General features: G+C 28.3%; 1 protein-coding gene across 3 annotated transcripts in view; it reads right to left on the bottom strand.

The window, feature by feature from the left end:
* Nucleotides 1-2,122: 2,122 nt before the first annotated feature.
* LOC135955905 (rhoGEF domain-containing protein gxcJ-like) overlaps nucleotides 2,123-13,668 on the bottom strand; it is a 269,772-nt gene continuing 258,226 nt past the window's right edge. The window contains exons 4-12 of one of the 3 annotated variants that reach the window (XM_065506316.1): nucleotides 10,853-10,947; nucleotides 8,362-8,465; nucleotides 7,780-8,279; nucleotides 7,254-7,715; nucleotides 7,071-7,181; nucleotides 6,368-6,998; nucleotides 6,142-6,298; nucleotides 5,512-5,619; nucleotides 2,123-2,794 (exon numbers count right to left, since the gene is read on the bottom strand). In XM_065506316.1, the coding sequence (XP_065362388.1) occupies nucleotides 2,407-2,794; nucleotides 5,512-5,619; nucleotides 6,142-6,298; nucleotides 6,368-6,998; nucleotides 7,071-7,181; nucleotides 7,254-7,715; nucleotides 7,780-8,279; nucleotides 8,362-8,465; nucleotides 10,853-10,947 (2,556 nt within the window). In that variant the 3' untranslated portion in view covers nucleotides 2,123-2,406. Of the gene's footprint in view, nucleotides 2,795-5,511; nucleotides 5,641-6,141; nucleotides 6,299-6,367; nucleotides 6,999-7,070; nucleotides 7,182-7,253; nucleotides 7,716-7,779; nucleotides 8,280-8,361; nucleotides 8,466-10,852; nucleotides 10,948-13,668 lie in introns of all 3 variants that reach the window. The other 2 variants (XM_065506315.1, XM_065506317.1) reach the window with 2 other exon arrangements.

A 13,668-nucleotide genomic window follows, 5' to 3' on the forward strand; every position in this document is an offset into this window, starting at 1 on the left:
CAGTCAGTTTTTGTCCGACTTTAAATTGTTTAACGGGTTTGGAAAGAAAACTGATGACGTGCATCTTTTGATACATTTGGAAGTTTTAAGTATTGTTTTTGTTAAGAATCAGGTCTGTCACAGAATTACATTCCGATCAAAAGTGGAACTAATTCCTTATTTTACTTCTTCAGAAAAAGTAAAACGAAAATTTTTTTTCATAATGAAACCACTTTCAGTTTTCAAAGTGGAATTGATATTTCTTTGTAATTATTTGTTTTTATAAAATTTTTAATCAATTTCTGTACCAAAAGCTTCCCTTTTGTTTTAATATAAAAAACGCTTTCAAATTTAAATCAGAAATATAGAATTATTAAATATTTTTGGAATTAATAAATTACACGGAATCTGAAGAACCTAAAACGAAAACGATCGGAATAAAAACTACGGAATTGAAACCATTCCGAACAAAATGTGACTGGCCTGAATATCTAAAAAAAATGTATCAACTTTTTTGATTTTAGTAGCTTTTCATTTAAAAAGCTAAGCAAAAAATTTATCAACTTTTTTGATTTTAGTAGCTTTTCATTGCTTATTTCGATATGAAAGCTTATAAATATTTTTAACAATGTATAAAGAAAATTTAGTTCTTAACAAAACATGGTTTTAATTTTTCAAATCGCATGAAAATTGTAAAAGTTATTTAACTTTTCATTAACTCCTCTTTTAATATTTTCCTGCCCAAGAAATATTTGTACAGTTTTTAAAAGTCTAATAGCATTTGTCTCGTTTTTTTCTATGCAAAATTGTCTTTAAAACACTGTGCAAAAAAAATAGGTTTTCAAAGAAAAAAATTAAAATAACTATGTATTGTTGAATTTGAAAAATGACGAAAAATTTTAAAAAAAACTTAGATAATTTCTGGAATATAACTATGAAAGCTTAATTCTTTGCCTCTCCATAATTGTTTAAAATTTTGAAATCGGTCTAAAAATGTGTGAGTTAGAGGTAATAGATTACTACGATGTAACCTAAAACAGTTTTCAAAATAACTCAACATTTTGAGGGTGTTTGTTTCAAAATCTTTGAAAACGGTTTTAGTATGTTCTTACCTAGGACTGAAGTAATTTTTTAAATATTTTTTACTAAAGGTAGGGTCGCACATGACAAATATTTGACGAAAAAGACGTAACTACTAAATAAAATACATTTTAATTCTTTTATTTATTTCATAAACGTATTTAAATATCAATCTAAGTTGATTCAAAACAAACAATTTAGTTTTATTTTATTTGATGCTGTTGGATCTCACAAAACACTTGTAAGAGTAAACACGTCAAACAAATTGGTGCAAAATAAAGTGGTTACGCTTTTTGAGCAAATATTTGCCATGTGTGACCTTACCTTAAGAATCTTGAATTTGTTAAACAAATGTTTAATTAACAATTAAGAATCTTTATAGACAACATTTTTACTAACAATTGGGGTTCTTTTTATCTAATATTTTTTTTTGTTTCAAAAAGTTTTTCTTTAATTTTCAAAATCACTGCAGTTTTTCATTAGTAAATTCCAATATACATAATTTTTTTTCTTATTTATTTTTTAGTTTATAAATATTTCCCTATTTAATGTCATTTTGTTTGAAAATTTTCACATTAGTTTTGTAATGTTACAAAAAAAAATTTACAAAATTTAAATTTTTTATGATTTTATTTTTTTTTTTTTGATTTATTCAAAATTTTATTTTTGATATAATATTTATTTATTTTAACTTAAATAACTTGCTGGATTTTATATAATATAGTTTACTTTTTATTTAATTAGATTATTTACAACACAAATACTGTTAATTCTTTTATTTTTTTTTTTAAAAAATGGAGGTTTTGTTTTAAACTTTTATAATTAAATTTTACTTAAGAGAAAATGTATTTAACAAAAAAAATTTACAAAGTTAATAGTGTTAAGTAAAAGAAAATAATAATAGCAGTTTTTTTTCCTTAAAAAGTTTTAATATTTTTGTTAGTATGTATGTATTTTATTTATAAACAATTTATTTTTAAAAAAACAAAACTTTACTATTGTTGTCTAGTTTAGTTAAACTATGGTCTCTTTATATTATTGTTTTGTGGTTTAAAATGGTCTATATTTTAATTTGTTTTTTCTAGTTTTAAGTAGATAACAAAGTTATTTTCTTTTTTTTAAAATATGTCTTTTTTTAAACAATATTTTTTTTTTAAATTTTCAAATGTGTGTTCTCACTACTACTTTTTGCAAAAAAGTAGTTTAGTTTTCAATACTTATCAAATTTTTAATACAATAATTGTTTAGATTTTCAAAAAACAGTTTTTGGTAAAATATTAGTTTTTTTTTTTTTTACTAATTTATAACAATTCTGGTAATTGTTGTTGGTTTTTTTCTTATAAAAAATCAAACATCCGTTTCTGTGGAATTTGATAGTTGGGTGCTAAATATAACATTATTGGTCAATTGTAGGCCAGTACAATCTGTTGTGGTTGTTGTTGCTACTGCTGCTGCTGCTTCTGTTAATTGCTGTGTTTGTTGTTGTTCTTGCTCTTGTTGTTCCGTTATTGTATTAACTGGTGGATTTGTGGCCGCCACTGCTACTGTTGCTAATGCGCTTGATGTTGACGATTTTATGGCCGCTGCTTGTTGTTGAGACTGTGGACTTGTGGGTGTGGGCGTGGCTGGTATCTGATGCCAATTTATACTGTTTTGTGAGGTAATATTGCGTGTCTTTAGCAGTGGTGGATTTTTAATGGAATTTGAAAATGCCATGCCTCTTCGTAAGGGAACCCTAAATAGAATTTATAAAGAAACATGATTAATTGTTTAGATTTGATTAAAAGTGTTCATATTATTTAAATTAATTATACTAAAAAGTCCAAATTTCCAAATAATAAAACAGGAAATAGTAGAATATATGATCCATGAACATAGGAATTGATAGAATTATAGAATTGCATACAAATTTAAATTTAAACGAGTTTTGTTTTTAAGATATTTAATTTAAATTAAAATATTTTTAAGGAGTTTAGGTTGGTTACAAATATTTTGTTAACGATTTAGGAATTAATAGAATTAAAATTTTTGTAAATCCTTAATCGTATGAAAACTACATCCAACTGGATGAGACAAAACTTCACAAACACTTCTTTCTAAATGATTTTTAAAAGGTATTTCAACATGTAGCCGAGTGTTGTCATGATGGAATATTATGGTTTAATGTCTAGCCTCATATTTTGGATGTTTTTTGATCGCTTCAAACGAATCAGTTGCATTTGGTACAGGTTCCCTGTGAGGTTCCCTTTGATATATAGGCCGCTTTTGCTCCCACCAAATACAGAGCATTGCCCTATCGCCATGGATATTTGGCTTTGGTAAGGGATCCATTTTTCAACGCAGGTAATGATTCGGTGCAAAAATGATTTTCTTTAATAGCATTCAAGCAGCATTTCAGACATACAAAATCGTCTTTCAAGGTCTCTCGGCTTTAATTCGTACCAGCTACCCAATTTCCCTGCTTTTGGATGAGACCTGCTACTTGCAAACGTTTTGAAATTGCTGATTAGCTCCCAATGATTTTGCAAGCTTTTGTTGAGTTTGACAACAATTTTCATGGAGCAATGCCTCCAATTTTAGGTCATCAAACTTTTTTGGCTGGTGGAAACCGATGAAACAACTTCACCGCAAGCTTCGATGAGCAATCGGTGTACTTCAGCGGTACTTTTTTTTTCTAATTAAGGAAGTAAAGCAAAACTTCCCGTATATGACGCTTTGGTGGGACAAAATTTCACATTTTTGAAACAAAAAAGTTTGTTGTTTATACTGTAATGTTCAATAACTAAGTGAGAATAAATAACAGATAATTACCCTTCAAAGTGACATATACAGGCCTGTCACACATTTTGTTCGGAATGGTTTCAATTCCGATCGATTTCGTTTTAGGTTCTTCAGATTCGGTGAAAAATTATTTTATAATTCTGTGTTTCTGATTTTAATTTAACAGCTTTTTTTATATTAAAAAAAAGTGAAGTTTTTGGTACAGAAATTGATTAATAATTTTATCAAATCCACTGAAAGTGGTTTCATACAGAAGGAAATTTTCGTTTCCCTTTTTCCAAAGAAGCGAAATACGGAATTAATTCTACTTTCGACCGGAATGGAATTCTGTGACAGCCCTGATAAGTTATTAAAAACAAAAACCGCGTTCAAAAGATACGCCATCTATTGTAAATCCCGCATTTTTAAGTCATACACCCAAAAGCAACTTTTGGTAGTAATAAAGAAGTAACAAACGGCAGATTAATGTATGATGCTAATATGATTTACTGTTGAAAAATTGACTAAAATCATCCTTTTAACTTTTTGATTTGATGCAATAACTACATTTGTCCCAAATACTTTTCTAAATGCTGGCAGTCATCTTTGTATTTATACCCTTCACCTTCGTAAGAAGGGTATATATAAGTTTATCATTCTGTTTGTAATTTCCACAATATAATTTTCCGACCCTATAAAGTATATAAGTATGTATAATCTGGATCCTTATAGATAGCAGAGACATGTCCATCTGTCCGTCGGTCTGTCTGTTGAAATCAATTTTCTGAAGACCCCAGATATCTTCGGGATCCAAATCTTCAATAATTCTGTCAGGCATGCTTTCGAGAAGTTTCCTATTTAAAATCAGCAAAATCGGTCCACAAATGTCTGAGATATGAGGAAAAAACCAGGACAACCTCGATTTTTACCTATTTTTGACCTATATCTGGATTACTAAGTCATTCACCCCTACCGCGAATCAATATTTCATCCTTTTTTCGTTCATCAACTTTGTTCACATGAAAAATTCCACTTGTTGTGAAATTTTTAGATGGAATTTTGTAAACAATAAACAGCTGTTACGAACAAAATTAACTATTGTAATGAAAAGTTCATGGGAATATCACGATAGCAATTTTCAATTCGAGGGAAATGGATATTTCATGGGAACAAAATTTCACATGTTATTGCCGATAGGGGTGATTAATATAGACAATATGGATATCTATTGATAGATATTTCAAAGACCTTTGCAACGATGTATATAAGACCATAGTAAGTTGGACCTACAATGGGTCAAAATCGGAAAAAATATTTTTTAACCCGAATTTTTTTTTCACCAAAAAAAAAAAAATTTCCAAATAATGAAAAAAACAACTTTGGAAAAAAAAAATTTTGTTTACCTAAAAATATTTAAAATTTGTATTTTGAAATATAATTTGGTGAAGGGTATATAAGATTCGGAACAGCCGAATATAGCTCTCTTGCTTGTTTTTTTGAAAAAAAGTACCTTATTCAAACATTTTCATTTCTAAAAATTTGGTGTAATTATGATTTTGAATATAAGATTTTGGTTCGTTTCCAAAAAGTACCAAATAGGTTCATTTTATAGTTTCAAATATTTAACCTTTAAATTTATACTTGTTTGATTTTAGTTAGTTAGTTAGTTTTTTTGTTTAAAAACAAACTTACCTTGTTGGACTTGGTGGTGGATATGAAATGCCACGATGACTAGGTGATAGCAATAAAGTACCGGAATGTGCACTATTGGCGGTGCCCGGTACCAATAATGTATTATTACTATAAGTATGGTAAAGATTACTAAATAATGGTCCCAATGGTAGTTAACACACACAACAACACATATAATTTTACACACACATACGCACATACAGTGGCAACCAAAAAAATATAGTAATGTGTTTATAAATGAAATCCAAAACATAAAGAAATATGTAAATAAAAAAAAAGAAAGAAAAAAAAATTCCAGGTTAAAATAATAATAAAAGTAATACGTTTGTTTGTTTAACATTATAATTGTTGGTTGGTACGTATTTTGTCTAAGAAATATGGGTTTATATAAGGTTTCAGTTTAACAATGATGATGCTAATAATGCTGATGACAACCTGATGAAATGAATTTGAAAATGGTGATGCCAAAAAATTTTTGTTTTTTTTGTTAAGTTTAGAGTTAGGTTAGAGAGAAAGAAAAATAGTTGATTTTTTTTAGCACAAACTACAAAAATTTTCTAAATTTAAATTAGCCGTTATATAAAAAAAAGAAAAATCAGGGAAATCAAAATTAATGATAATAAAACTTACGTATGACTGTGATGCAGATTGAGGTTTGGTAAACTTTGACCCAAATGATTAAGAGGTTGCACCGTTAGCATATTGGAGGAGGAGGTGGTATTAACTTTTAGTTTTTGTGGACTAATGGTGGTCAAGGGTTTGCCTTTCAAAGGAAAACCATGGGCTCCTACAGTTAAATAAAATTTATTATAATTATATTAATATAGTTTAAGGGGAATTAATAAATTAAACTTACCCAAAAACGTGCAACCCTCATCACTGGACAATGAATTGGTTTTATCAAAATCCACCGAAATATTGCGTGAATCATTCCATTCCACCGAACCACTATGACTATTATTAGCACTGGTCACATGCGAGCATATTGAAGAATTCATGGGTGATTTCTTAACGCCCAACGAATCCGCCGTACTGCCCACAAAACGCATAGAGTCCCAGGGATTCACCAGAGAACTTTGCTTTAAACGGGTATAAATCATTTTGGCTCTTTTCAAAGCCTCATACCAGTTTTTAGCCTCTGTACACTGTAGAGTAAATGCACTTATTGCCACTTGGAATTCATTTAGATAAACACAACTTAATATATTATTGGAATGTTGTACTATCAGCCTATCGGTTAGATAGGGCTGTCGTATCACTTTAAGGGTACCCAAACCCTTTTTCGCTATCGATTTGCACACCAATAGCATGTCGGTTAGGAGAAAACAATGCACTTCGACTTTGCCGAGATTGTCTTTGTATTTGTGATCGCCCTCCATGAACAGATGGCGGACATGTTGAGAGGCACAGCCTTTCATGGGACCACACAAATCGAACATTTGACTATATTGTTTAATCATCTTCTCCAAATGTTCATTGTTGGTGTCCTGCCAAAGAAATTACAAAAATTGATAATTAGTTGGGGAGAAAATGCTTTAAGAAAAACCTCCTAAACTTACCACCACATCATAGGATTCTATGCGGGCCATAACACCCTTTAAACGCTCATTTTCTTGTCTAGTGGTTAAATGATTATTAACGCTAAAAACAAAATTTTCGGTGGTATGTAGCTGAAATTATAAACAATATTGGAATTTAAAATAGCTTTTTCTGTTTGTTTTTAATGATTATTTTTATGTTACCATGGTCTCAATCGCTTCTATTTCCTCCACATCGGTCATATGTTTCTTTATAGCCGCCAGTAATAAACTGTACTTTGTCAAACGCTGCATGGGTCTCACCAGGATATCGGCCAAACGTAAACGATTGCACATTTTCTGGGCCTCACACCACGCCAAATAGGAGGTAAACAAAGAATTTGTTCTATTCAATTCTTTGCAATAAAACTGACAAGTACTCTGCTCAGCACAGTACTTTTTGTAGGGAGCAAAAATATTCGCAAACGCTATAAAGCCCTGCTGGAAAAAGGCCACCCTCAAGGGTTCTCTAGTGTTAATGCTGTGCGCCACCATGGGATACAAATAAAAGGTCCAAAACTTTAGATTAGCCTCACATATATCGCGGATATTGGCAAACAAACGATGTTGATCGACTTCTTTCAGCAAACCCTCCTCCTGCACCGCTTCCAAACAGGCCAGAAAAAGCTATAAATACAAAATTAAAATTAAAGTTTCTTTGTTTTGTGAAAATTCCCCTCAAACAACTTACATCCGTTACCGTTTGCAAACAATGTATATAGTCCACCTCTGTGGTCACCAGTTCCCATATGGCAGTCTGTATTCTCATCTCACTATCATTCATGCTACCACTCTCCACTATATCCATCCATGTCTTATGTCTATTATCTAAATAGTTTATGGCATTCTCAAGCTCGGGATGATCAAAACCTAAGATGGCAGGAGTTTTTTGTGGTACACCATTTTTCGAATAGCTATTTAGCAATTCGCACAGCTGACTTTGTTGGGGATTTTTCACACCGAATAGACCAGACCATCGTTGTTTCAATTGTTTGCCCGTTAAATTCACCTCTGAGGATTCATCGGTGGAGGCTGATGATAAGAGGCGGGGTGGTCGATTGCGTGAGCCAAAAGAGGCGGCCTTTTGTAGCGTTTTGCGTGAGCTATCCTTGTCCATTATGATCAAATGATGGCCGGCCAAATTTTCCACTTCGGTATTTTCATCCAGTGAGGTGTGTAGGGGGGAAGTTCCTGAATAAATGACAAAATAAATATTGTTTTAAAATGTTTTATTTATATAGAGAAAACAGAAATATTAGTTATTGAAACTTACCTGCTTCCAAAAATGCCGGTGTTTGATTATTGTCATTACTATCGGTGATTGTTAATTGGGTAAAACTTAAATTACGTCTTCTTAAAGACTGGCTTAAAGCATTTCTATATAACAAAAGAGAAAAATAGAAATTATTTAATAAATAAATTTATAATTTACATTTAATATTAATATTAAAAACTAATTTATGTAAAATTAGTTTTGTTAAATGAAATAGGTTTAACTTTTTTGCTTTTTAATTAAAGTATTTGCATTAATTTTTGAAGATAAGGCAATATTGTGAATAAGTTGCCCTAAAATGGAAAGAAAGAAAATTACCATATTTCTCTTTTGGAAAAAATGAGATAGCCGCGGCTTTTTGCTTATAAAATGTGAAAATTACAAACGGAATGACAAATTTTTGTATATAAAACCTTGCCACTCATGGTGAAGGGTATAAAAATGTAGCCCTTTTTGCCCTTTAATTTAATTATTTTGTTAATTTCGGAAGTAAAGTCAAGATTGTGAATAAGTCTCTTTAAAAAGGGTTAAAAAAGACATGTTTTTCTTTAAAAAACAATTTCCAGTATGAGTTTCATAAAAATTAATAAAAAAAAATGTAAATAACAACTAAAAAATTTTGCCTTTTTGCACTTAAATTTAATTGTTTTGTTAATTTCTGAAGTAAAGTTAAGAGTGTGACTATAACACTTTAATAATGGGAAAAACTTAAAATGTTTGCTTTTAAAAACACAAACTTATCAGTTTCTTAAAACTAAATTAAAATGCATATAACTACTAAAAAAAAGTTGCCCTTTTTGCCCCTAAATTAAATGTTTTTGTTGATTACTGAAGTAAAGTCAACAGTGTGATTCTAAAACATTAAAAAGGATTAAAACTGAAAAATTGTCCTCAAATTTAATTGTTTTGTTAATTTCTAAAGAAAATGTAATATTGTGAATATGTTACTTGAAAAAGGGGAAAATCTTAATATGTTTAGCTTTAAAAAACAATTTTCAGTATCAGTTTTTTAAAAATACATTAAAATAAAAAAAACAACTAAAAAATGTTGCCCTTTTTACCCCTTAATTAAATTATTTTAATAATTTCAACATTGTGAATATGTTACTTTAAAAAGGCAAAAAACTTAATATGATTAGCTTAAAAAAAACAATTTCCAGTATCAGTTTTTTAAAAATACATTAAAATGCAAAAAACAACTAAAAAATGTTGCCCTTTTTCCCCTTAATTAAATTATTTGTTTAATTTCTAAAGAAAATGCAACATTGAATTAATCACTTTAAACAGGAAGAAGAATTAACATGTTTTTCTTAAAAATGTTGAAATTAAATCATTTTTTTGGTTAATTTCATATTCCAAAATTATTGTTATTTAAGACTCATTGGAAACACGGTAAAAATTATGAAATAAATGCCGTCTTTAAGTTAAAATATTTATATAAAATGGCGAATGAATAAATAACAGTTGTTTGCAACAATTTGATAGGATAACATTGTTTGACTTAATTGTTGCTTTTTATTAAGGGCGAATTTATACAATAAACAGCAGTTCCTCTTGCTGTTATAAAGTGCAAAATTTTATTTTAACACCTTCGAAACATAGTATGAAAATAAAGAAACTTAGTTTGATTTGTAGGAATCATGGTATAAAAAATTAAGAAAAAACTGTATAAAAAAACAGCTATTTTTATACCCTTCAACTTCGTGAGAAAGGTATGTATATATATATAAGTTTGTTATTCCGTTTGTAATTTCTACATTTTTCATTTCCGATCCTATAAAGTATATATATTGGATCCTTATAGATAGTGGAGTCGATTAAGCCGTGTCTGTCTGTGACTGTCTGTCTGTTGAAATCAATTTTCTGAGGACCCTAGATATCTTCGGGATCGAAATCTTCAATAATTCTGTCAGACATGCTTTCGAGAAGTTTGCTATTTAAAATAAGTAAAATCGGTCCACAAATGGCTGAGAAATGAGGAAAAAAACCAGGACAACCTCGATTTTTGACCTACATCTGGATTACTAAGTCATTAATATAGACAATATGGATATCTAATGATAGATATTTCAAAGACCTTTGCAATGACTTATATAAAACCTACAATTGGTCAATTGGACCTACAATTGGTCAAAATCGGAAAAAAATATTTTTTAACCGGATTTTTTTTTCACCAAAAGTTTTTTTCGCTAAATATTAAAAAAAATTAAAAAAAAAAAAAAAAAATTTAAACTAAAACAAAAAAATTTTTAATTAAAAATTAAAATAAAATTTTTTTAAACCGTTTTTTTCACCAAAAGTTTTTTTCTCTTAATATTAAAAAAAATAAAATTTAAAAAAAAAAAATAAAAAATAAATTTTGTTTATTTTTGTTAAAAAGTGCAACATTTTAATAAGATAACTTTGTATAACTTATTAAATGTCAAGATATTCTGTTAGAAAAGCTTATAAATAACAAATTTGTTTAAAAAAAATCGTTCAAAATACTTACGCTAAGGTGACACCTTTGGTGGCAGGGAAGAACTCCTCATCTTGACAGCCCGATTCAGTGCAAAAACTAACCGAAAAGTACTCCGAACTAGATACCTATAAATTAAAAGAAAATAATATATTTTAAATTAATAATATGAATTAAAAAAATGCATTAAATCATATAAACTACATGACTTAGCAGAGACTTAAACCATTTAATAAAATAAATAAAGTTTATATAAAAATAATAAATAAAACAAAAGTTTAAAACTAAATTGTCTTAAATAAATTAAAATTTATTTAAGACATTTCTTTATAACACAAATATGTTGTAAAAAATCTTAATACTTTTATTACAAATTTTTAGCTTAGTTTGCCACCATTAAAATTTTATTAATAATGTTCCCTTTAATTTTTGCCAATTTTGCTTTTCTAATGACCACCATTTTGTCTTAAAAGCATTGGTAAGAATTCCCCTAAAAACTGCACTTAAACTGTGCAATAAGCAGGTCAATTAGACCATTACACCAGCTTCCCTACCAACCACCACCACTCGTTTCTAGGATTTTATTTTCATTTAATGTCCTTTATCCCGTTTTAATTTTCCATTACGTTTTACTATGTTTTTATGTGCATTTTAATTCAAATTTTTCTTTGAAAAATCACGATTACTCATCAACATTCTCTCAATACTTACGAACGAACGAACTACTTACATATAAGGGCAAAGAATGTTGGCTGTAGAGATGGTTTGTAATGAAAAGGGAATTTTAAGGACATCTTGGCAGTTATCAAATGCAGCATCTTTAGTTTAAGACTAAAGTCATGTAAGGGTGGGTAGTGGTTGTTGAATGTAAGTGCAATGATTTTTATAGATTGAAGTCATGACCAAGCTTATTTTTTAAAAGATTATTTTTGTTTGTTTTTAGGGGAAGGTATGCCTGTTAGGCAATGTTAAAAAAAAAATCTCAAAATTTTATGTTTTAATATTAAAACCTGTATTTTTCATTGCTAGATTTTTTAATTTGTTTTAATTTTGAAAAATTTTCGGTTTTATTGTTTGGGCTACCTTCCCCTGCTTGTTTTTTGTCCACCATTAGTTACAGTTTTACACCTTTAAATAAAACGTAAGCAAGAATAGTCAGTAAATAATAAAAATAAAACGTCAAAATGCTTAGAACAATTCTATAGCATCACATTCTTTTAAGTTTTAAAGGTGGCTGGTTTCAAAAGTTTTTGGAAAGCAAAAATTTAAAAAAGAATTAAATTTTAAAAATTATAAAAAATAAAACCTTTTGATATACATAAGTGTTTATAAACAAGTAAGAGAGCTATATTCGGCTGTGCCGAATCTTATATACCCTTCGCCAAATTATACTTATAAACTTTTGTTGAAAAAAAAATCGGGTTAAAAAATATTTTTTCCGATTTTGACCAATTGTAGGTCCAACTTACTGGTTTTATATACGTCATTGCAAAGGTCTTTGAAATATCTATCATTAAATATCCATATTGTCTATATTAATGACTTAGTAATCCAGATATAGGTCAAAAATAGGTGAAAAATCGAGGTTGTCCTGATTTTTTCCTCATATCTCAGCCATTTGTCAACCGATTTTGCTGATTTTAAACAGCAAACTTCTCGAAAGCATGTCTGACAGAATTATTGAAGATTTGGATCCCGAAGATATCTGGGGTCTTCAGAAAATTGATTTCAACAGACAGACAGAAGGCCAGACAGACAGACATGGCTTAATCGACTCCGCTATCTATAAGGATCCAGAATATATATACTTTATAGGGTCGGAAATGAAAAATGTAGAAATTACAAACGGAATGATAAACTTATATATACCCTTCTCACGAATGTGAAAGGTATAAAAATAATAGAGAAGGAGCTCAGTTTTTCAGGTTTTTCCACAAAAATATAATAATAAACATGTTTAAATACAGGTGTTAAAATTGACTACTTTTAGTAATAAAACGGTTTCAAAACTTGTAAATATATTAAAATTTTGTATTTTTTTAAACATATTTATTTATTTTTGAAAAGTACATACAATTTTCTTTCTTTTAATATAAAAAACATTTTAATTTTGTCACTTTTTAAAGTTTTTTTCATACTAAAAATTAAGGTTATTAAGTTTGTGTCCATTTATTTTACAAGTGACAATAAAAAAGGTGATATATTTTATATCATAGGAAAGAAAATCGTGTCTAGTTTTCATACATAAATAAATGAAAATATAAGTAATGCAATTCTTTTAAATATGTAAAAAAAATATAAAAGAATTAAAAAAAAATTCGTAAAAATTTCAAATAATTTTTTTATTTAAAATTTTTCTTAAACTTAATTCTAAATATTAAACATCTTTAAACATTTTTGAAAAGTAGACACAATTACCTTTATTTTGATATAATATGTCTAACGTTTCTTTCTCATAAAATAAATAAATGTATACAAATCTAAAGCCATGATGAAAAATGGCCTGAATTTCGTACTTTGACGTTTAAGCGGATTTATTTGACATATTGCTAACAGAAATACACAAATTATATATCATTGGAAAGGAAATTGTGTTTACTTTTATAAAATGTATAAAAAATTTGAATATTTTAATCAATTTAAAACAATTATTCAAGACTTTTGATAAACCATTTCAAACATTTAAAAATTTTTTTTTTTGCAAATTTTACTTCAATTTAATTTTAAATTTTAAACTTATTTTATATATTTTTGAAAAGTAGACACAATTACCTTTATTTCAATATAAAATGTATTTAAAATTAGTTTCTTATAAAACAATTAAATGGACACAAACCTTACATTATGCT

The sequence above is a fragment of the Calliphora vicina genome, chromosome 3, assembly GCF_958450345.1.
Source record: "Calliphora vicina chromosome 3, idCalVici1.1, whole genome shotgun sequence".
NCBI lineage: Eukaryota > Metazoa > Arthropoda > Insecta > Diptera > Calliphoridae > Calliphora > Calliphora vicina.